This window comes from Ambystoma mexicanum, chromosome 1q (genome assembly GCF_040938575.1).
Source record: "Ambystoma mexicanum isolate Mex_15411 chromosome 1q, UKY_AmexF1_1, whole genome shotgun sequence".
Lineage (NCBI taxonomy): Eukaryota > Metazoa > Chordata > Amphibia > Caudata > Ambystomatidae > Ambystoma > Ambystoma mexicanum.
Genome location: NC_090922.1, coordinates 205,117,490 through 205,138,813, shown reverse-complemented (window position 1 = coordinate 205,138,813; position 21,324 = coordinate 205,117,490). Strand labels below are relative to the sequence as shown.

The 21,324-nt window shown below is 45.4% G+C and overlaps 1 protein-coding gene across 1 annotated transcript in view; it reads left to right on the top strand.

The window, feature by feature from the left end:
• SYNGR4 (synaptogyrin 4) overlaps positions 1-21,324 on the top strand; it is a 705,695-nt gene that overhangs the window by 181,821 nt on the left and 502,550 nt on the right. The window contains exon 2 of the mRNA XM_069633756.1: positions 16,274-16,416. Within this exon, the coding sequence (XP_069489857.1) occupies positions 16,324-16,416 (93 nt within the window). The 5' untranslated portion in view covers positions 16,274-16,323. The remainder of the gene's footprint in view (positions 1-16,273; positions 16,417-21,324) is intronic.

Sequence of the window (21,324 nt, the reverse complement as noted above, 5' to 3'; positions counted from 1 at the left end):
CACCTCTAGTGGCATGACCATCTATTGGAAGAAGATCAAGGGGCATTCCAGAATAGAGGGACCAGACAAAACTGGAAACGACCTAGCTGATCAGCTGGCCGAAACCGGAGCCATCCAGGGGGAGCTCGTCGAGATCGAGTCCCTGTTGGGGGAAATCCAGGTCACTGCTATCACTAGGTCCCAGACAAATGCTCACAATGAACTCTCAACTGCCCAATGGAGTAAGGAGACCCCAGATGCTGATTTAATCATGGCACAAAAAGGGGATCCGATTATTGGTAAGTTTTATCAACACATTGAGGACCCTGAGAACTTTCCCCTGACGGATACCGATTACATTGGGACAGAGGACCTCAGAGTGTTGATGAAATATCCAGAAATGTTCCGAATCTAAGACGGTTTGTTGGTAAGGAGATCCATATCTGACTGTGACCAGTGGGTGGTCCCTACCTCATTCCGAAGCCTGATGCTAAGTCACGGCCATGTTGCGCCCACAGCCGGTCATCGGGGGTTTCACTCTACTTTAGAAATCTTGCCAGAGGTTGCATTCTGGCCACACATGGGGCAGGACCTCGACCAATACTTGAAGGGGTGTCTTGTATGTGCACCATGTCAGCCAAATTCACTCACACACCGAGCTCCCCTCCAGAAGAGGGGGATGACACTGCCTTGGTCAGATTTACAAGTAGATTTCATCGGGCCCATGATTCGCTCCTCTAGGGGGAACAAGTACATGTTAACCGTAACATGCTTGTTTACCAAATGGGTGGAATGTCTCCCGGCCCCAAATTGCAAGGCAGAAACACCAGCTGCCCTGATGATCAATCACATCTTTTTGTGTTTTGGCCTACCCCAAAGGATTGAGTCAGGCCGAGGTAGTCACTTCACCATCGAAGTGATGACAAAGATGTGGGAGATACTTGGGGTAAAAAGGAAACTTCACATTGCATACCGCCATTCCTCTAGTGGTGGAGTTGAGAGGTACAATAAAACCATTGTGAGCATTTAAAAAAAGTTTGTGGCAGACTCTGGGCCAAGTTGGGACATCCGATTACTGCTTGTCCTGATGGCCATCAGAGCTACACCTTCTTCTGCAACTAAGATGTCTCCATTTGAGCTGATGACTGGATGAAGGATGGTGCTACCTCAGCATCTGCTATATAGAACACAGGAGCAGACACTGATTAACGCCTCCACAACTCATGAGTATGTTGAGAATCTAAGAAAACACCTTCAACATGCTTTTGCGTACGCTCAGTGGAACCTAGAAAGATCTGCTGAGGGGATGAAGACTCAGTATGATCTAAAAACAACCAAAAAGGAATACCAAGTAGGAGACAGGGCCTACTTGTACAATTTCCAAAGGCACCAGACCAAAGAGTGCAAATATTTGCCTAGCTGGCGAGGACCTTTTGAAATTGTAGACAAAATCTCACCTGTCGCCTACAGAATCTGCATCACCAAAGGCGAATTGACAGAAGAGAAATGGGTCCATATTAACCAGCTAAAGAGTTGTCACCCTAGGCGCACTTTGCAACAAATTGAAGAGCCCAGAGAGAATCAAACAGAGGAGACATCGGAAACATGAGAATAAGGAAAAGAAGAACCAGAAGGGAGCAGATAGGATTTATAAATATGATCATGTAACATGGAGTATTTTCTTCATTATCAATTGTGATCAATTGAATGCTTGCGTATCCCTCTGCTGTCAACCCGATTGGAAGGCAGGTAGTGGGAAATTGTCGTAACCGGTTTGTGTTCTCTTTCATAGATTTGCTCGGGTTGCACCTATCTAACGACCAAGGAGGACCTCCCCGGGAACCTGGGAGGGAGAAACTAAAGGATAACCGGGAGTGTCACTCCACACCATGAAAAGGAGATCCATGGGTAAACCAGGGGGAGGGGGTGTTGTTCTACATTCCGACCAGAGACAACAAGAGGAGCAGGACGCACCGCTCTCGAATGGAAGAAGGAATCATACCTGACTGATCCTGCCTTGTTCCCCGAAGAATTCCCACTTGCCCAGGGGGGGGGGGATATATTGACCCACTCAACAGCATTTCCCCACATCACCAAGCTGCAGTTGCACAGACACCACAAAATGGTGGCGCTGTCTCCTGTGAGTGCCATGGGGCAGGATGGAACAAAGGGGGCACATTGGAAGAGATTGCCAGTGTGTTCCGACATAAATAAAAGGAAGAAAGTGGAAAAAGATGTCATTATGCACTATAAATAAGGGTACATGACAAGACTCTACACAGACACTCTTCCTGATTTCCTGCGCTGCATCCTGTCCCTGTTCCATCCATCCAGACTCCAGATCCCAACTACAAGGCCAAAACATTGCTGACCCTACTCCACGGTCCACTGCAAAACCCAAGCAGTGCTGGTCCCATTCCCAGTGAGGCCTCAAATCTAAAATAACCCACTAAATCTTCCATTAACAAGGGGAAAGCTGTGGCACCTTTTGGCATCCTGATCCAGCCTGGCTTGCTGCCCCTCACTGCATGCTGCTGCCATCCTGCTACCCTGATAATCTTTAGTATCCAGTGACCAGAATTGCCAGTCCAGAATTGCTACCCGGCGACCAGAACTGCCCAGCTGTTTTGCCAGGCGTCCTGCCGTGTAGTGACTGAACCGTTGAATGTCCAAAATCCAAAAACTAAAAAGTGGACTGTGAGTATCAATTGCCACCCCACCTAAACCCATAGCATATCTTGTCTTTGTCCTCATCCCACTCTCTAAGTCACCCTATCCTTATCCTGATACCTTTTTCAAACTTTCAGAATCATTCTTGCAATCCTACACTTGATTTCTAGTGCTAGCGCCATCTCTTTAGTAATTTTGCCTTGTATAAATCCTAAGCCCTTAGTTCTATTTCAAGTGATGGGACTGGCTCCGCCAAGGTTGGGCGCTGGGGTGATAGGGTTGAACTCGCGAATCAACCCTGGAGCTTACTGTGTCCCTCTTTGGTGGCCTAGCCTGAATACTTTAGTGTAGAGTAAACATTCTGTTTCCTATGTGTCATTCCTGATTACCTGCTGCTTCTGTTTATCCACTCAGAATTGATTATTTTTCAGTGAGGGAACATTGCAGGGGGGAATTCTAACTCAAGTGCTATCTTACCTAAACCAAAAGTGCTCCTATCCTGCTGTGCTGTGTATATGTTCCACTAGTAAGTTAAACCCAGTGCATTGCTCACATTCTCATTGTTATTATCACCACATTGGAGATTGCTGCCCCATATTAAAAAGTGTATGATTTCTTTTTAATTTTCAGATAAATAAATAAATATTGTATTTTACCAACCAGCCTGGTTCATGGTCAATTGTGACCCAGGGTATTTGAAAAGGGGGTGTGATATGAGTGGTGTACCCTCTCAATATTGAATCTAACATAAAAAGATAAGCATTTCAGTCGTGTGCTGCATACTAGGCTGAGACCAAGGTGTGCGTCGCCTGATTGAAATCGTTGACACTAGTGTAGACCTTTTTTGCGACTCACACCAACAGAAAACATCAGAAAGATGCTTTCAGGGAGGACCTGTGCCCAGGCTTCCTGGGAGATGCCATAGAGATTTCCTGCTTTCTTCACTCTCACAAACCCAGTCATAAAACGTAATTTTGCTGCCTGCTCCATCTTTTTCCTCCCGTCAAGCCTCAGGCGAAATGGGACCTCAATGTGGTGCTCAATGTCCTCTGTCATAAGCCGTTTAAGTGGATCTTAAATTGCTCACCTGGAAGATGGCCTTCTTGGTCGCCATCACTTCAGCAAGAAAGATTGGAGAGCTGCAGGCCTTCTGCATTGAAGAACCTTTTATGTCCTTCCATTGGGATAAAGTGTTGCCGCAAGCACACCCGTCTTTTCTCCCTAAAATCATTTCGGATTTTCATATTAACCAAACTATCACCTGACCGGTGTTCTTTACGTACTCTTAGAGAGACGCAGTTTGGGTCCTACAAAACCTCAATGTCAGTAGAGCTCTCAAGTTATATCTTGAGAGGACAAAGGACTTTAGAACCTCTTTGCACCTGTTTTTCACATTTGTAAATGCAAAAAAAAGGAATCCCGGCCTCTAATAGTTTCCTGCATCACAGAAGCCCACACAGTACAAGGCCTAGAGGCTCCCAAAGGCATCCACGCACATCTAGTGCGGGATAAATTGGCCTCTCTGACTTTCCAGAAGTGCGTTCCCTGGGAAGCCATCGCCAAGGCAGCCACTTGGGCCTCCCTACTCTGCGTTCAGCAAACATTATTGTCTAGACCTCAGCACTAGAGCTGATGCTCAGTTTGGTCAAGTGGTCCTCAGAAACCTATTTAATTAGGGGAGTTTAATCCGTCCACCTATTTTCTACAGTCAGTGCTTGTGACTCTCCCACAAGTATTTAGGACAGGGGACGTGACGTTGGAGAAGAAAAAGTAACTCACCGTAGTGACTAGCTTAGCACTAGTCCATAGTCCCCTTTCCTCCATACGCCCGTTGCCCCCACTAACAAAGTTCCCTTTAAATTGCTAATGTTTACCAACCATGGCAATCGAAAAGGACTGAAGTTCGATGAGCTGGGCGAGGGCTCAGGAAGGCAGGGCTAGAGCCATACAGCACCAGCCCTGCGTAAAAATAAAAAAAGGACAATATTTTTGGGATGCTACCAAAAAGTGCTTCAGTGACATCCCAAAGGATGGAATATTCCACAAGTATGGAAGAAAGGGTTCTATGGACTAAGAATAAGTTAGTCACTACAGTGAATAACTTTTTCTTTTGCTGATCCCAGCAAAATATGGCAGAGATATATGGTAAATGATAGCCCCCATATTGGAATTCTTTGAAGATGCTGAGAAACGAGGCATTTGTGCTTTTGTGGAAAAGAGCAATGTCATCGCACCATGCAATGCCAATGGCGGTGGACATTGCAGACACTGGTTTTCTCCAGATGGGAAACTAAACAGTTCTTTAAAGACAAAGATGGCTGAAATCCGCAATTTCAGGCATGATGTGCAGGTGAAAGTAGTAGACATGCCTTTGGTCCAGGTAAATTGTGGATGACACTTGGTTTGCCATCAAGCAACACAGACACCCTTACCATTCTGTCTATCCCAGAGGGTGATATTCAAGGTAAGGAAAAGATTCACAGTCCTCTTAATGTTCACAATTTTATAGAGGATCCTCATTCAAAACCGGGAACACTACAAGCACATTCTCAGGAATACTGAGAAAAAAAACCCCAAAGGGCTCCTCTCAGCCCAAGTAACAAGTGCCCAAGCAGGCTTGACTGTCCATTAGATGTCCCTGCACTTCAGCACCCCAGAGGTTGGATACCTGTCAAATCATCTATCTGCGTTTGAAAAGGTAGCATTAGACTTATGGGTGCTTTTGCTGCTGGTCTTTGGCCACACCCTTCAGTTCCTGCAAAGACCACTGGTAGCACCCATGCACACCTCATTTTGAGTGACTTTAACCTCAAGGTTAATGATGTTAATGATCCCAAAGTTCAAAGCCTTGTGTCATCTATGAAGGAGCTCTCTTTGGTCCAACAGGTCACTGACTCTACTCATAATTTAGCTAACACCTTAGATCTGATCTTCTCGCCAGGTTCTGAGGTCACCATCTTTCCCGTCTTTCAAGTCTTCTGGACTGACCATTTTGGTTGTTCCTTTTACCTGGGACATTAAGGTCTCTAAGCCTACTCCCCAGGCCAATACAGTTTATCGGCGTGGCTGGTGCTCAATTCCACAAGCTGACATTGTTACCCAGATCTGTGCCTGACACTCTGGGCCCTCCTCTGTGGATCTAAGCTCACTATCTGAAACCTTGGTAGTGCTAGCTGCCGCCTAGCCCCTCTCAAGAGGACTATGGTGCCTGCACGTCCTTCTCAACAGTGGTTCACTGATAAGCTTCAGGTACTCCGTCTGAAGTGCAGACAGCTGGAGCGTGAATGGAGGCTTTCCTATTCCCCCACAGCTAAACTTGCGCTATCCCATGTTGCCTCGCAGTACCATCAAGCTATTATCAGTGCGAAACAAATTCAGTACGCCTCTCTTATTGAGACGTCTGTTAATCATCCCAAAGAGTTGTTTAAAATTGTTTGCCGTCTTTCCCCCACTGCGCCGGACCCGGTCTCTCCTTGTGATTCTCTGTTTTACTTCTTCATGGACAAAATCAGTATAATCCGGTCTGATATTGTCTCCATCCCTACTCTTCATCCTGCTTGTCCTCTGCCCCCTGTTGAGCCCCTAGCCACCACCTCTTGGTCTGTATTTCCCATCTTCTCAGCTTCTGATGTGGCTGCTGCCGTTACCAAACTCAAATCCTCTTCTCAGGGTCCTATTCCTATTTGTATAATTAAGGACATTCTACCTCACTTTATCCATTTGTTGATGGAAGCTGTCAACATCTCATTTTCCACTGGGATGATCCCCACTTCCCTCAAGCTTGGCACCGTTATCCCGCTGCTGAAAAAGCCCTCTTTTGACCCTTCGGTCCCTGCCAACCTCCGTCTGATTTCTCTTGTTCCTTTTTCCATAAAGCTTCTTGAATCCCTGGTCTGCCCTCTGCTCACTGCCTTTCTTGAGGAATCATCTTTCTTTCACTCTTCGCAGTCTGGTCAGGGCGTGGGACAGAGAGAGTCCTGGTCTCGGTCATGAACGATCTAGCTCAGACTCATGACACGGGCAGCATTAGTACCCTGCTTTTGCTTCACCTTTCAGCTGCCTTTTGATACCATTGATCATGCAGTCCTGCTGAATTGGCTGGCAGGAGCTGGCCTCTTGGGTACCACCCTGGCGTGGTTCTCTTCTTTTCTTTCAGACCACCGCCAAACTCTCTCTCTTCCCTCTTTCCTTTCTCTGGTGGTTGACCTCACTTGTGGTGTTCCTCAAGGGGCCGCCATCTCCCCAGTCTTATTTAACACCTATGTTCAACCTCTGACCAAACCTATCTTCTCCCATGGCTTCCTCTGCTATTCTTATGCTGATGACACGCAAATCTTGTTACGCCTTGACCTTTCCATTCCTGATTCAGCAGCCAGGTGACTGTCTGGAAGCGGTGGGTGAATGTGCAACAACTGGCTCAAGTTGAACAGCGAAAAGACTGAGGTGTTGATGGTGGGCTCTCCCCTGGCTTCCTCTTTCTGACAGCTGATTTTTGGCCTGCTTCCTTGGGCCCTTTCCCCTCACCGCTCTCGATTGGTAAAGATCTAGGGGTGAAACTTACCACGTCCTTGTCCATGGAGCTGCAGGTAAGTACAGTTTGTCAACGGGGCTTTCAGCTCAAACTTCTTTGTCAGGCTCTTCTCTACATTCCTGCACGTCTTCGTATGTAGTCTCTGCTTTTGTCACTTCCTCGATTGACTATTGTAACTCTCCATACCCTGCCCAACCTGTCTATATTCTACAACATCTTCAAGTTCTTCAGAACTCTGCTGCTCATCTGGCTACTTCCACCCCCTGCTGCTCTCACATTTTGCCCATTCTTTGAAAGCTCCAGTGGCTCCCTGTGGGTGGCCAAAAACATTTGTTTTAAAACTCTCTGCTTGGTGCATCAGGCTTTTTATAGTCTAGGAGCTGAATATTGTAAGGAAAGGCTTGGTATCATCAATGAAGACCGCACAAATGAGACACAGTTCAAGTGTGTTTATTGAATTTTAAAGGGTTGGTTAAACGCCTCTCTAAACCTAAATCTAAGGATGGGAGCGAGCTACAACCATTAAATAATAATAACACAGTCCTAATCCAGTCTGTCAAAATAAAAGGGCCAATGATAATAAACCTATTGCCAATTCTTACTTATAACTACAAAATGGTGTGGGGCAGTAGTGTATTAAAAAAAAGAAAGTGTTCAAGAAACAATATGTCAGGACAGTTGAGCAGTTGGCCTCCCTTGCCCACGCTTTCAGCAGGGGACAATGCAGCACACTTGAGCCTCGTGCACACTCTGACTTCTTTGGCACGAGGACACAATTTAGTGGTTCAGCTGGTCTCACACCACTCTGGCAAAGTCTTTAAGATACAAAAAGGATTCTCAAAAGAAACGTCTCTTGTCAAAACACAGGCTTCCTCCGCCTCGAAACAAAGTTCACTTTGCTTGTCAAAACACACAGTACTACCTTCTTTCCCAGTGACTGCTGGTACTTGTAGTTCCTTTTGTTACTCGTACAATTCAATATCTCAGTATCAGGACCTTCTGAGCCAAAGTCTCTTTGCCATTCAAAGTCTCTCACTGCAGAGGGTCTGATGTAGCAAACAAAACACAAACGTTCATTTCCTTTGTCAAGATTCTCACATTCATAAATTCATGATTGGTCTCCCTCCTTCCGGCTCGGACCACGGGTCCCCCTCGTCCGGGCTCAGACCCCTTTTCTACAATGTTCAAATTCACAACTTGGTCTCCCTCATCCGGGCTCGGACCATGGATCCCCCTCTTCCGGGCTCAGATCCCTTTTGACACCAGAATCGAAGACTTTCGACTATGTGTGGGATTTTGCTTGGCCCATCGCAGGACCACTTCGATTTCCAATTCTTTACAACTCTTTAACTGTCACTTGTTGTGCCACTTCTCAGCTGCATACCTTACAGAGACCTTCGATTGGGCACACATGTGCTGCCGGACCATTCTGTCTCACAGCTTTGCTCTTTTGGACTACATTTTGCCAGATACGGGTACTTTTGGGATTTACACAAAGTTCTTGAGACAGTAGGTTATCCCGCCTTAGCTTCCCTCTAGTCACAGGGTCTCCATCTTTTACCCTCACTGATGAGGTGTTAGCGGGTCCTCAATAGAGATTCACTTGAGGTCAGGGTCCCAGCACCTGCCCCTCAACTACCTGGGTTTGTGGAACTCACCAGGGAACAAGCACTGATTTAAAAAACACTACCAGAAAATTGTAGCTGGAGTTTTGGTTCCCTGGGGCACGGCTCCCATGCCACACTGTAGCCCCTTTTGTACTCACAGGCCTCAGAATCCTGGCAGTCCATCCAACCTTTTGGCTTCCCAAGCATCTCCCAGCTGCAGACTTCTCCTTCTGGTCTTCATGGTTCCTTCAGCATCTCCTGTTCGCTCAGAGTGTGTCTGGGTGGCTGACCTTTTATACTCTTTGAAAGAGTTGATTGGAGTCAGGTGTGAGTAGTTGTCCCTCCCTGCCTGACTCTGCCTGACCTCTTTATCGGGACAACATAGAGACTGCCCATAGGAATCCATTACCCATGGATTCCTATGAGTAATCCTTATGACTCCCATCTGCCTCTTCTTCCTCCCAGTAGTTGGACTTCTAGAATGGAGTTGGGATTGTGGGAGTTGCAGCTTTTCCTGGAGATCGTGGAAAAACCATGTCGGGTTTGTCAGGATGAAGGGGGTAAATGCATTGTGATGGGTAAATTGATTTTCTAATGGGTTTAAGTTTCCCTGATGGTTTTCTCCTTTTTCTTACCGAAAGGTACTGAGGTATGATGGTACTGTGCTGACAATATCCCATGACAACTGAGGGGATGTCGGGTAAGGGTGTATCGGAACGGGAGGAATACCATGTCTTGCCTGAGGGCATGTCTCCCATAGTACCCAAGGACCCCCTGTCCAGGTGATCCTCCCTCATCCGCCCCCAGGGTTGGGATCCAAGAGCAATGGCCCTCTCCATGCCACCTGAACAAAGGATCCTCGAGAATAGCCTGGAGAAACACCTCAGATTTCTCACAATATCTTGTGGCTAAATTCTAACCATATGTCCCGGCCCGGTCTCTGTGCTCTGCCGTTGCCTGTCTTCTCACTGTCCCCTTGGTCAAATATGGTCAATTGGTGGCAGGTTCTTTTTCAGTGGTTGCGTTGGGTCTTTGGAACTCCCTCCCACTCTCCCTTAGAGCCACAGCTGCCCACCCAGCCTTCCACAAAGCCCTGAAAACCCTTCTTTTCTATAATTGTTCTCTGTCCTGCAAGGAGCGCCAAGATGCCTTTGGGCGTATGTTGCGGTTAATACATGTCCCACAATACAATACAATACATAAAAGAAGGAACACCGGAATATCCTGCAGGAGCAGATCAAGATGCTCCTGCTCAACCAGTCTGCTCCCATGAGTTGTATCCCCCTCTTGTAAATATATCAACATGTTTATTCTCGATTCTTCCTGATAGGAAATAAGACTGGGGGCTGAAGAAATATCCTAGTTTTAAGGATTCAAGTTTCTCAGATCCCAGTCGTTCCAGGTGGTCATTTTGCTGAAGGTTCTAGCTCTGCTTTAAGGAGGTGATCTTTTCACTTTGCTAAACGGAGAAGACGCAGACTACCACGATCGCAAGTGCAGAAGCTTCCCCCGTTTTGTAGAAGCAGGCCACCATTTCACATTCAATGTGCTTCTGTTTTACTTTAAGTTGGCCAAGAGAATTTTCACCAAGTACCTAGTGGCTGCCTGCATGAGATGTCAAGGTCTTCATGTCTATCCTTACTTAGGCATCTGACTGATCCAGGCGCCCTCAAAGGAGCAAGCTCAATTTCAAAATATCTCCATAGAGTTCCTTCAAACATAACTGTATTACTAGGATCTCTGATAGACAACAATGTTTTGAAGGAAAAGCCATCGGAAGCGTGGATTCACACTCACCTCTTCAATATTAAGCTTCTGAAGTTAGGGCAAGTGATGAGGTTTGCACATATACGCCTTTTCTCAGCATGCTCTCATCTTGCATTTCTATCATACATAATTGCAGACTGTGTATGTGACTCCTCCAGCAATTCCTAGATTTCAGATGCCGGAAGGTTTCAGAAAGCTGGAACTGCAAACAAAATTTCCCATCAAACAGTGTTTCACTGAAGTCCTCTATGGTGGCAGAAAGCGGACAGTCTCTTGGGGGGGGGGGGGGCGGGTGAGAACCATCCACAGATTCGGTGTTCGTGCTGACAGTAATGATGGACACATCTATAGTGGGCTGTTGAGCCCACCTAGAAAACCACCATGCTAATCGGCTATGGTCACCAGAAGAGAAGCATTATGCATCAACATTCTAGAGAATTTCTAGCGACGCTCTGACTGCTGAGATATTTCCTGCCCAAGCTCACAGGCAGAAGCATCAGGATTTTCACCGACAATACCACAACAGTGTTCTACACACACAGAAACAAGCAGGAACACAATCCCAGATTCTACCATTGAAAACCCAGAGATTAGGGAAATGCTCTCTTAACCACAATATGTTCCTGATCCTGTTTCACCCGACGGGTTTGCAAAACACAATGGTCGATTCGCTCAGCAGCGATCTAGCATGCCAAGAAAGGTAAATGAAACAAGACCAGATTAATTACATCTTGAAAGCTTGGGGAAAGCTCAGGATAGATTGACCACTCCAAGTGCAAATTGTTCCCTAACAAATGCCACCATCAGGGCAGCCTGGGAGAAGCGTTCTCTATTCCTTAGAGAAACAGGTTTCTGTATGCTTTTTCTCTGCCGCCAATAATCCTGATGGTCTTGTTCATCATACGCAACAGCAGTACAAGTTCTCAAAACTACTGCATCTCTTCCGGGCACAACAAATCTTTCTCTACCCAACATGTACCTGTTGTCTAGGCAATAGGGGAATATTCTGCATGCACCACAATCCTCTGTCCGTCACTCTCAGAGCTCGGCTTCTAAGTTCCGAGAGAGTTCAGGGATGTTGAAATGCCTCAGAAATGAAGGGACGTACTTGCGGCTTTGGAAATCCTGCTACCTAACAGTGCTATACTAAAAAGTGGAAAAGGGTCTGCACATGGTGCTCCCATTAGGACAACAGTTTGACTGTCAATTGCATCAGGGCCTTCCTTATTTGCTTCAAATGGCTAAAGGAGGTTCAGCCTTCTTTTCCATTAAATTGCACGTAGCGGCTATTTGCTGCTATACTCGTCAATCCCCTAATCCTTTCCAGTGGTCTAAAAGGATGATGAAAGAATTCATAAACCGATTATTCCGAATTTTACTTCTATCAAAATGATTTAATCTTCAGGGGAATTAAATATGGTTCTTTGCAGGCTGATTGGCAACCCACTCAAACCCATGCATAGGGGATAGCAATGCAAGTGTGACACAGTCAAATATGACCCTGTCATGATTTGCGCCTATCCCTGTGCCTGTTGGCCACAGGCGCATGGGGATGACCCCAATTTCTGAAAATTTAAAAGCACATGCCATTTGTGAATTCGGGATATGCTTTTAAATGTGCAGAAACACCCACAGGTTTGCACAGATGTGCAATGGGATGTAAAAGATGCGCTCATTCAGATGCCCTTTATGGATTGAGCTGATCCTTGTTTTTGGTGCAAGTGGTGGGATGTGCCAAAGAAAATTAAGATTTGGCAATATTAAGTTAATTTTATGGAAAACAGCATTTTATAGTGGCAATCATCTCAGCCCGGAGGATTGGGGATCTTGATGCTCTTGCAGTGCATGAGCCTTATCTTAAGTTCCAAAAAGCCAAGGTAAACCTATTACAAATCTGAGAGTCATGCCTAAGGTTCCTTTTATATTGCATTTGAGGCAACCTTCTTTAATAATCTATCGTCACCGTTGGAAATTTCACTCACTGGCTGTGAAAAGAGCACTGAAATACTATATAGAAAGGACCAAGTGAATTTGCCGTTCTATTCAGCTGTTCGTCGCATATGGACCCAATGGCACAGGCAAGGGGTATCAGATATTGCCATAGGAAAACTGATAGGCCGCTTCCAGGGAAGCCCAGAGCACATTCCATAAGGGCCAATGTATTTACTATCAGTATGCTGGTAGGAGTACCGATTGACGACTCCTGCAGCGCTGCAACATGGAAGGTTACTCATGATATGATATGATATGCCTTCACAAAGTTTGAATACGTGGACACGAAGACATCAGAGGATTCCAGTGTTGTGCAAGCACTGCTAGGCATCCCGTTTGCTTATGGTGTGCCTTTTTTCTCCTACTACTTGCCCTGTGAACAACTATTTGAACTGTTTTCTAATCGGTTGATCAGCATTTGAATCTAATAAAGATCCAGTGCTGGAGAGTAGAAAAGGTTGGTATAGTGTCTATTACTTGAAGAAAAACTGCTCAAATTCTTTTTGTGCTCACATTTTACCGCCAAAATGTAGATGGTGAGTTGGAGTCAGGCAATATTGGTGGTAGTAGAGTGGGGTGGTCGGCGGGGGAGGAGGGGAGTAGGCTAGTGCGGGTGGCCTTCCGCTGCACCCTCCAAATTCGGTGGTCAAAAATGTGGGTACAAAAATGTGAACCCAAAAAAGTTAGCACTTTTTTTCAAGCATTAGACATACATCCAAAACAGTAATTTCCAGGGGTGGACTGGGAACCAAAAGAGGACCTGGAAATCATTTTCAAAGTGGCCCCATATTACACATTTTCAGCGAAGCCAACCCTTTTCCCATGAGATAATTTGAAAGTAAACTAGTTTTCCACACAAAAAGTGGCGCAGGGTGCAGAGGCCTATTGGTAAATCTCTGGTGTTCCCTTTAGGCCAGTCCACCCCTGGGTCTAGTGTTGGGTTCTCCAGAGTTCCCTTTAGGCCAGTCCACCCCTGGGGCTAGTGTTGGGTTCTCCAGAGTTTCTTTTAGGCCAGTCCACCCCTGGGGCTAGTGTTGGGTTCTCCAGAGTTCCCTTTAGTTCAGTCCACCCCTGGTAGTTTCTTGTAAGGACAATTGTCATTCATTGGTATCTTTAATAGATTCACATGCGACCAGCCTGCTAACCCCACATGATGCTCAAGATTGGATGGTTACTGTTTTCAGAATATAAAGATGGCTTCACGTAGCCTAGCTATTGGGATGCCATCTATTGGCTAGGGGGCAAAAAGCCAGAAATGAGGAAGATAAAACACAAAAGTGAGTGCAGTCTTTCTTGTATATGTACATTTAAATTGCTTTGTTAATGTAGCAAGGATTCCCAGCCTGATGACAGGGAATATTCAACAGCTTGTGAATTTAATAAGAATACTAATGCTGGAGAACTGAAGTTACTTACCTGTAATTTTTCCTTCCAGATCCTTCACGGGTAAGTGCTGGTCGGCAGTGAATAAAAGCATAGAGATAGAGGATGGGCCTCATTACACAGTAGGCGGTAAGGGTTTACAGGTATCGGTATTTTACCGGTACCGGTAAATCCTTACCGCCTTACTATGAGGTCCCTTTGCGGCTTGGAGTATTTAACGCCTGCTTTTTGCAGGCGTTAAAAACCAACCCGCAAAGGGACCCAGGGAGCTAATTACGGTACCGCAATTTGCGGTACCGTAATTAGCGCCTTCCCCATTCCCATTATGCCCTATGGGGCAACAATGGGAATGGGGAAGGGCAATGGTGGAAGGGGGAATTACCGCCCCGCCAACCTTGGAATGGGGCGGTAATTCCCCTTTCCACCAAGGCGGTGCCAGTATTTTACCGGCATGAGCCATGGTTCTCCGCCTACCGTGTAATGAGGCCCGATTTCTGTAGAATTTGACACAATACCCTGTGACCGGATGGTTCCATCCTTACATTGCATAGTTTCTGGATATGGTTGAAAAAAATATATATGCATCCAGGCAAGTAACTGATACCCTTTCCCACCCTTTCAGTTTTTTCAGGAGAATAGCATGGACTACTGCCCAAAGATGGCAGAGAGACCAAGTTTGAATAGGACAGCTTGATGACTTAAGTCACAGAGGAGAACCTCTTTCAGATGACAGCACAAATTAATTCTGTGCCTCTCTTGACTGTTGGTTGTTTTTTTTTTTTTTTTACTCAGAAGGAATGTAATGTGGCATGTTCCAGTGTTTTGGGAAATATTTCCCAAGGGAAGGAGGTTTTTCTATTGCATGTGATAACAGCTATGAGTATTTACCACTCGTTTGAAGCTGGATGCTTAGCGTCTAGGTGCTCTTGTTCCTAAGAAAATCTTCATTAAGGGTTTGAAGGAAGTGTAAAATGACTGTAACACAGGAGTAAATATGGGAGAGGGAAAGATGAGGTCAAGAATATTTTAGATTGATCTGCAACTTGTAGCTATTTTGGAATCGAAGAAAAGCCAGAGGTTGTCTGTATGTTGTCAGGTTTTGCAGTGGCGTGGGGGTGTCTTAAAGTTTTACCAGGTGATGCCAAATCATTGGTAATCAATGGTGGATCACCATTGGCAAAAGTTAAAGCTCCTCTACAAAACCAGCACATCCATATATATAAAATCCTTAGGTATGTTTCCATAATCAGCTGATGGAATTTCTCAGTGTTTGGTTGCTCTGTGCTGTGCACATGGCAAAGTGCACCTCTGTGTGCCCTTCCACTTCAACAACAGCTATAATTTTAACAAGGCAATTTATCAGTGTTAGGTTGTCCTCTGCTGTCCAAATGGCAAAGTGCACCTATGTGTGGCCTTCCACTTCAACAACAGCTATCATTTTAACAGACAGAATGAGCACCGTTCTACGCAGTCACCTTCACCTTTCACTATCGCAAACATTTGGAATAATTTCAAGTTACCTCTTTCCACCACCGCTTCTCTTAACACAGGGCGCGGAAGATCCAGTGTCAATGAACTGTTAATTACCGGCTCAACGTTTCAGTCGCTAAAGAGTGAAACGCTGTAGGACGAATGCCTTCTCACAAGCTAAAAGTGAATGAAGGTGCTGTAATTATGTTACTACGCAATCTTAAGCCATGACAGGGACTCTGCAATTGAACAAGGTTGACAATTACGCATCTACAAAGAAATACTAAAGAGGTCTGTGTAATCGATGGATTAAACTTAGATACGGTCCTTATACCGTGCATACCTCTCATTCCATATGATACAAATATGCCTTTTAAATTCAAAAGAAGACAGTTTCCTGTACGTTTAGCCTTTTTAATGACCATTAATAAGTCACAGGGCCCTGCGCCCCCTTCCTGGAAGCCATCAGTGGTAATTCCGATATTTCTGAAGTGACCCAATGAAATACTGACCGATATTGACCTTTAAGATATGCTAGAACAGCGTATCTTATGCCAGGAACAGCTAGTTGCTTTTTAATGAGAAAAGACTGATTTTGATGCGAAATGAGAATTCTCAAATTAATAAAGAAATGTCTGTTACATTTAAGTCATGGATGATCTATGTTTTCTTAAAAACTATGTTTGCATTCCTTTTGGTTCTGTTAAAGCAATGACCTGATGTTTATATTAATATACCCAAATCTACATGAAAATTGCAACCTTGATCATGGTTATTTTGTTATTTCACTGTAAAATAATAAACCAAACACAATCTGTTGTTGGTATACATTTTATCATAATCAAATGATATTTTCCCTCCCTCTTTTGAACAGGCAGTGGTATTAAAGACTGGCTTGAAAATTAGTAAATCCAGCGATGAGCGATGGGCTGTCTCCAAGCACTGAGAGATGTCACCAACAATGCCTTAGTCCTGTTCATGTTTAGACCTCTGACCATTGTACGGATGGCAGCTTGGGTAAGGAGAATAACGTTGAGTGAGATGAACTACAAAGAGTTATTGGTAATGTGCTTATCTGCTATTGGTATGAAACCCAAATTAATTTTGTGGGTATGAAGGTTGAACTTTTGTTTTGTTGAATCTGAAATTTAAAAGATTGAATTTTGTGATTTAATGCATCTTCATTTAATCTCCATTCAAGCTGTACATAATACATAAATAACTTTATTTCTGACGGATTGTGTCCTCCCATGCATTCATCATTTTAGATACATATTTGTGCGGTAGAAGCAAACTTTGTAAATGTGTTTCCCACCAGGGGCACCGTGCAGCGTCAGCATTGAGGTTCCTCGATACTCCTTGGCATCATGGCTGTACGTGACATTGGCGCTGGTATAAGTATTCAGCACTGCGCCCTGTGATCTCAGTTCTGTTTTTCTGCATGCTCAGCACTGGCTCTTGGTTGATCCTTGTGCAAATCTCTGAGCGGAACTCTCTCAAAGAAAAGAGTATGTGAGGGAAAAGAACACCTATTAGCCGATCAAGCTTCCGAAAGAAAAAAAAAGCTATAGAAAATGGCACAGAAGGATCGCACTCCCAAAGCAATCTGCATCATTCCTCCTCATCTTTTTCGAGAATGAAGAAGAGATGCAAGCACTCTTCATCAGACTTATGGCCTGATAGGTGAGATTTTCTTTTAAGTCCGGGAGGAATTTTGATAATAAATGGTGGAGATTTTAAAAAAGCAGCCCTCTCGCCCTTTTCTTGTGAAGGCCACAAAGTGAATAGAGCCCACTGTGCCTGGTAAAGCTGGCAGGGACTCCAGCAGAGACTTATCCCATGTGCTGAAAAGGGTGCAAAGTAGATGCTGAAAAGTCTTGAGAAGATCCTGACATCGTCGACGGCTGCAACCGTCTCAATGTTGTTCAACGCCTTACTGGGACCCCTTCCGAAGTGTCCGTCGACATTGAGTGTCAAAGACTCTTCGACATCGAAATATGTCCGAAATCCAGAAAAAGGTTCATGTCTTCGTTCATGGGGATTTTGGACGAAGAGGGAGATCAAGTCCCTTTTGGAATGGAGTCTTTAGCATTTCCCGACTCTCCTAAGAAGTTTTCCTCAGAGGATGCAAGCATTCAAAATTTAGCAACTGACCTTCTGGCCGCAAGTGGGCTTGACACTGGTGAATTTTACCAGCAAGATCCCCATGCTTACCCTAATACTGCATATATGTCATTTTTGGGGAAAGTCTCTGAAGCCCTGGGATGGGGTCATCCAGTTAAGAATGTCACAAAATATGACTTGACTGGTATCTTAGATAAAGGACTGGTTAAGGACCCAATACTTCCTTTTCATGCGGCCTGAAGAGACCTCTTATTGGAGCTATGGCAAAAGCCCTGCTTGGTGCCAGCATATGGTGTGACCTCATCAAGAGATACAAACCAGCGTCCATGGACCCTGAATTCTTGTCAAGGCATCCTAGCTAAGAGAGTTTGGTTATTCAAGCAGCCACATCCAGGGCAAAGTCTGAAGCCTATCTTTCCTTACCCCTGGATAGAGATGACAAGAAGGTTGATGCTTGGTCTAAACGTTTTTTGTCTTGGGCAACATGGCCTTGAAAGCAGTTTATGCTTCATGTGCTCTAGCAAAGTACACCCACACACTGCGGGCTGAGATTGAAGAAGCAGTGGAGCATATTCCAAAAGGGAGAGAAGGGAGGGCTACCTAAATATTATTGCTGATGGGAAGAAGGCAATGTGCCAGGCTCTTCAGTCTGGTCTAGATGCTAACCACTCCGCCTATGCCTGTAATGTGGAAGACTAGAGCATTTCACTACTATGGGTCTTTTGGCCAAAAAGACAGGGGTCTAGCTCCGGGAAGACAATCACAGAGATTTGCTAAACCTGCAACGGCTAGAGGGGGTAAGGCCATGTAAACCTCTTCTTATGCTGCCCCAGCGGGCACAGCAACTGTAACAAAACCTCTCTGAGTACTCCTCACACACTGCTTCAGTGGGGGACATCTGATGCTGCATCCCGCAGTGTGGTACAACATTACAATGGGTGTGCGGCTAAAACAGGTAGTTACGCAAAGGGCACTTCCTCACTTTTACCAGGCGTCCTCCAACCTGTCCATCCCCTCCACTTTCTCCCCAGTTCCCAGATCTGTTGCTCCAGCAGGAGATTGCTTCCATGCTAGAGAAAGGCGCAATAGAACCATTGCCTCAAGCGAAAAGCAACCAGGGGTGGTACTGCAGTTACTTCTTGATTCCGAAGGTGGCCGGGGTACTGCGACCCATCTTGGACCTGAGGCACTTAAACAAGCTCCTCAGGAAAGACACATTGAAGATGGGGACACTTTTACAGATCTTCCAGGCTCTGGAATTTCAGAAATGGTTGGTGTCACTGGACCTCCAGGACACTTATTTCCATGTGCCAATACATCTAAGGCACTAAAAAGTCTGTGATCGGCAGATCACACTATCAGTTTTGAGTCCTACTGATCGGGTTCACCACTGCCAAAATGGTCTTCACCAAATTGTTATCAAATGTGGCAGTCAGTCTAAGGAGAAAGGGAATCCATGTCTTCCTTTACCTGGATGATTGGTTGATCAGGGCCCAATCACAGGAGCAAACCCGGGATCACCTAAACAGCGCCTGCCACTTCCTACACAAATTGGGCTTCTCCCTCATCTTCAAGAAGTCTCAGATGGCACCCTCACAAATACTCCAGTCATGGATTTCTCCTAGGCTTTTTCCCCCAAGGACAGAGCTTTGCACATCCAGCACATGGTCGCCAAATTCCAAAACTCCCACACCAGCCCTGGACTTTCTGCGGTTGCTCGGTCTCATGGTATCCAGCATATTTCTGGTGCTGGAGGCCAGACAGAGGATGAGATCACTTGAGTGGGCTTTCAGATTTCCATAGTCTCAGTTCTCAGGCAACATGATGGACCTTCTACACGTCCCGATCAAGGTCTCTCAAGACCTTCTGCAGTGGTCCCATAGGGAGAACTTGATGGCAAGAGAGTTCTTTTGGCAGCCTTGGCAACCATAGTTGCAACCTTTGCTGCAGGGCTGTGGGTGCACCTTAATGAGCTCACAGTGAGTGTGGCTGTGGTCCCCAACAGAAATTAAACTTCACATAAACCTCATGAAGCTGAAGGCTATCAGACTGGCACTGATGGCCGTTTTGCCTTCGATACAGAGGAAAACTATCTTACCATGATAGAAAAAGCAGTGGCCATACTCTACGTCAACAAGAGAGGGGGCCTAGTTTCACTACCACTGTGCAGAGAGGCAATGCAGCTCTGGATTTGTACATTTCAAAAAGGGGTCTCTTGGTCTGTGGGTCACCTATCTGGTAAGGAGAACGCGAGGGTAGACGCCCTGGGAAGGCAGAGCTTGGCCTCTTATGAATGGAATCTGTGCCAGGAAGTCCTTATAGAGATCTTCATTCTCTGCTGAACCCCTCAAGTAGACCTGTAGGCATCCAGTTCCAACAGGAAGTGCAAACCTTTCTGTTCCAGGGAATTTTCCCTGAGAAGAGCACTGTGAGACACGTTTGTGGTGGACTAGAACTTTCCACTACGTGGGAGCCGGTCTCTGTTTTTCCTCACTTTCCATTGCTGAGCCCGCACTGTTGTGTATGCAAACGTCCACCAGGAGGACGTCTTTAGAAGCTACACAGTCTTGCCTGGCGTTCTGAAACCAAAAGAGGTGACTGTTGTTGGCACGTTGTGCACCTTATAACAGAGAAATAGTGGACCTTTTGTTTGTGCGACCATTAAGCTAAATAGCTCTCTCTTTAATTTTGTAATTTATCCTAAGGTCCTGTCGCACAGTGATCCCACCCCTTTGGTGTCCACGCCCCTCTCTGACAACGTTATACTTCCAGAATACAGCACACCCGCGCGCGCACCGTGAAGTATATGAAGTACTGTTTACTGTTCACGGTGCGCCGCGCGGGTCGCAGGAGCTACGAGACAATATATCTGATTTTCACCGCAGATAGCAGAGAGACTACTTTGCTATACCCCTGTTCTCAGACCGAGGGTATGCCCTGCTTCTTCTAATCTGGTAAGGTAAAGTTACTTAGACGACGTGGGAGGGTGTCAATAACTGTTCTCTAGGCCAAATACCCCCTGCGCAAACATCAAACACGAGCCTGCTGCAATCCTTTCTGATTTGCTCCCATATTCTGCTTTCTATGGAGATCACCCTCAGGAATGGCAAAAAGCGGAAGGATTGCTCCTCTAAGACACAACCTGCTGTTGAATCCCCAAAAAATGCCAATAAAAAAAAGAAATAGCCCCTCTCTCTCCCTAAATGGAAAACAATCTTTTCTATCCATGTCTGCTCACTCTGAGGAAATCATACCTCCCATTGAAAAGAGCATCAATCCGGAAACAATTGATACTAATCCAGCTGATCACGAACTTTGCTCTCAAAAAAGCAAACAAGAATATCACAACATATCCGTTTGCGGCAGCTCACAATCCTTGTAGGAATAAAAAAATTGTTGTAGAGATACATAATTATACATTCTCCCCCGTGGCAGACATCTCCATGCTGGCCCCCATAATCATGGCAGACTTCGATAAGAGAGTACGCCTATCTCTTGGGCCTTCGACGCCTGTTTCAACAAACGGGATATATAGAGAACATGTACATTTTCATAAATCTAATATAAAGGAGATGCTGAGACCGCATTATGGTCACGAGCAAAAAGAGTACCAATTCGCACAAAAACTGCAATTTCCCTCCACTAGTTCTCCTACTGCAAAAGATTCAATAGAAGTAAAACCTCAAATCCAATTCCGGCACAAAGGAACTTGAATGCATCGATGCCAGTGTTCAACTTTTCAAATCTTCCTAAGTGCCCCTCTCTCAAGAAAATATTGACGAAGAAATTATGGAGCATAAC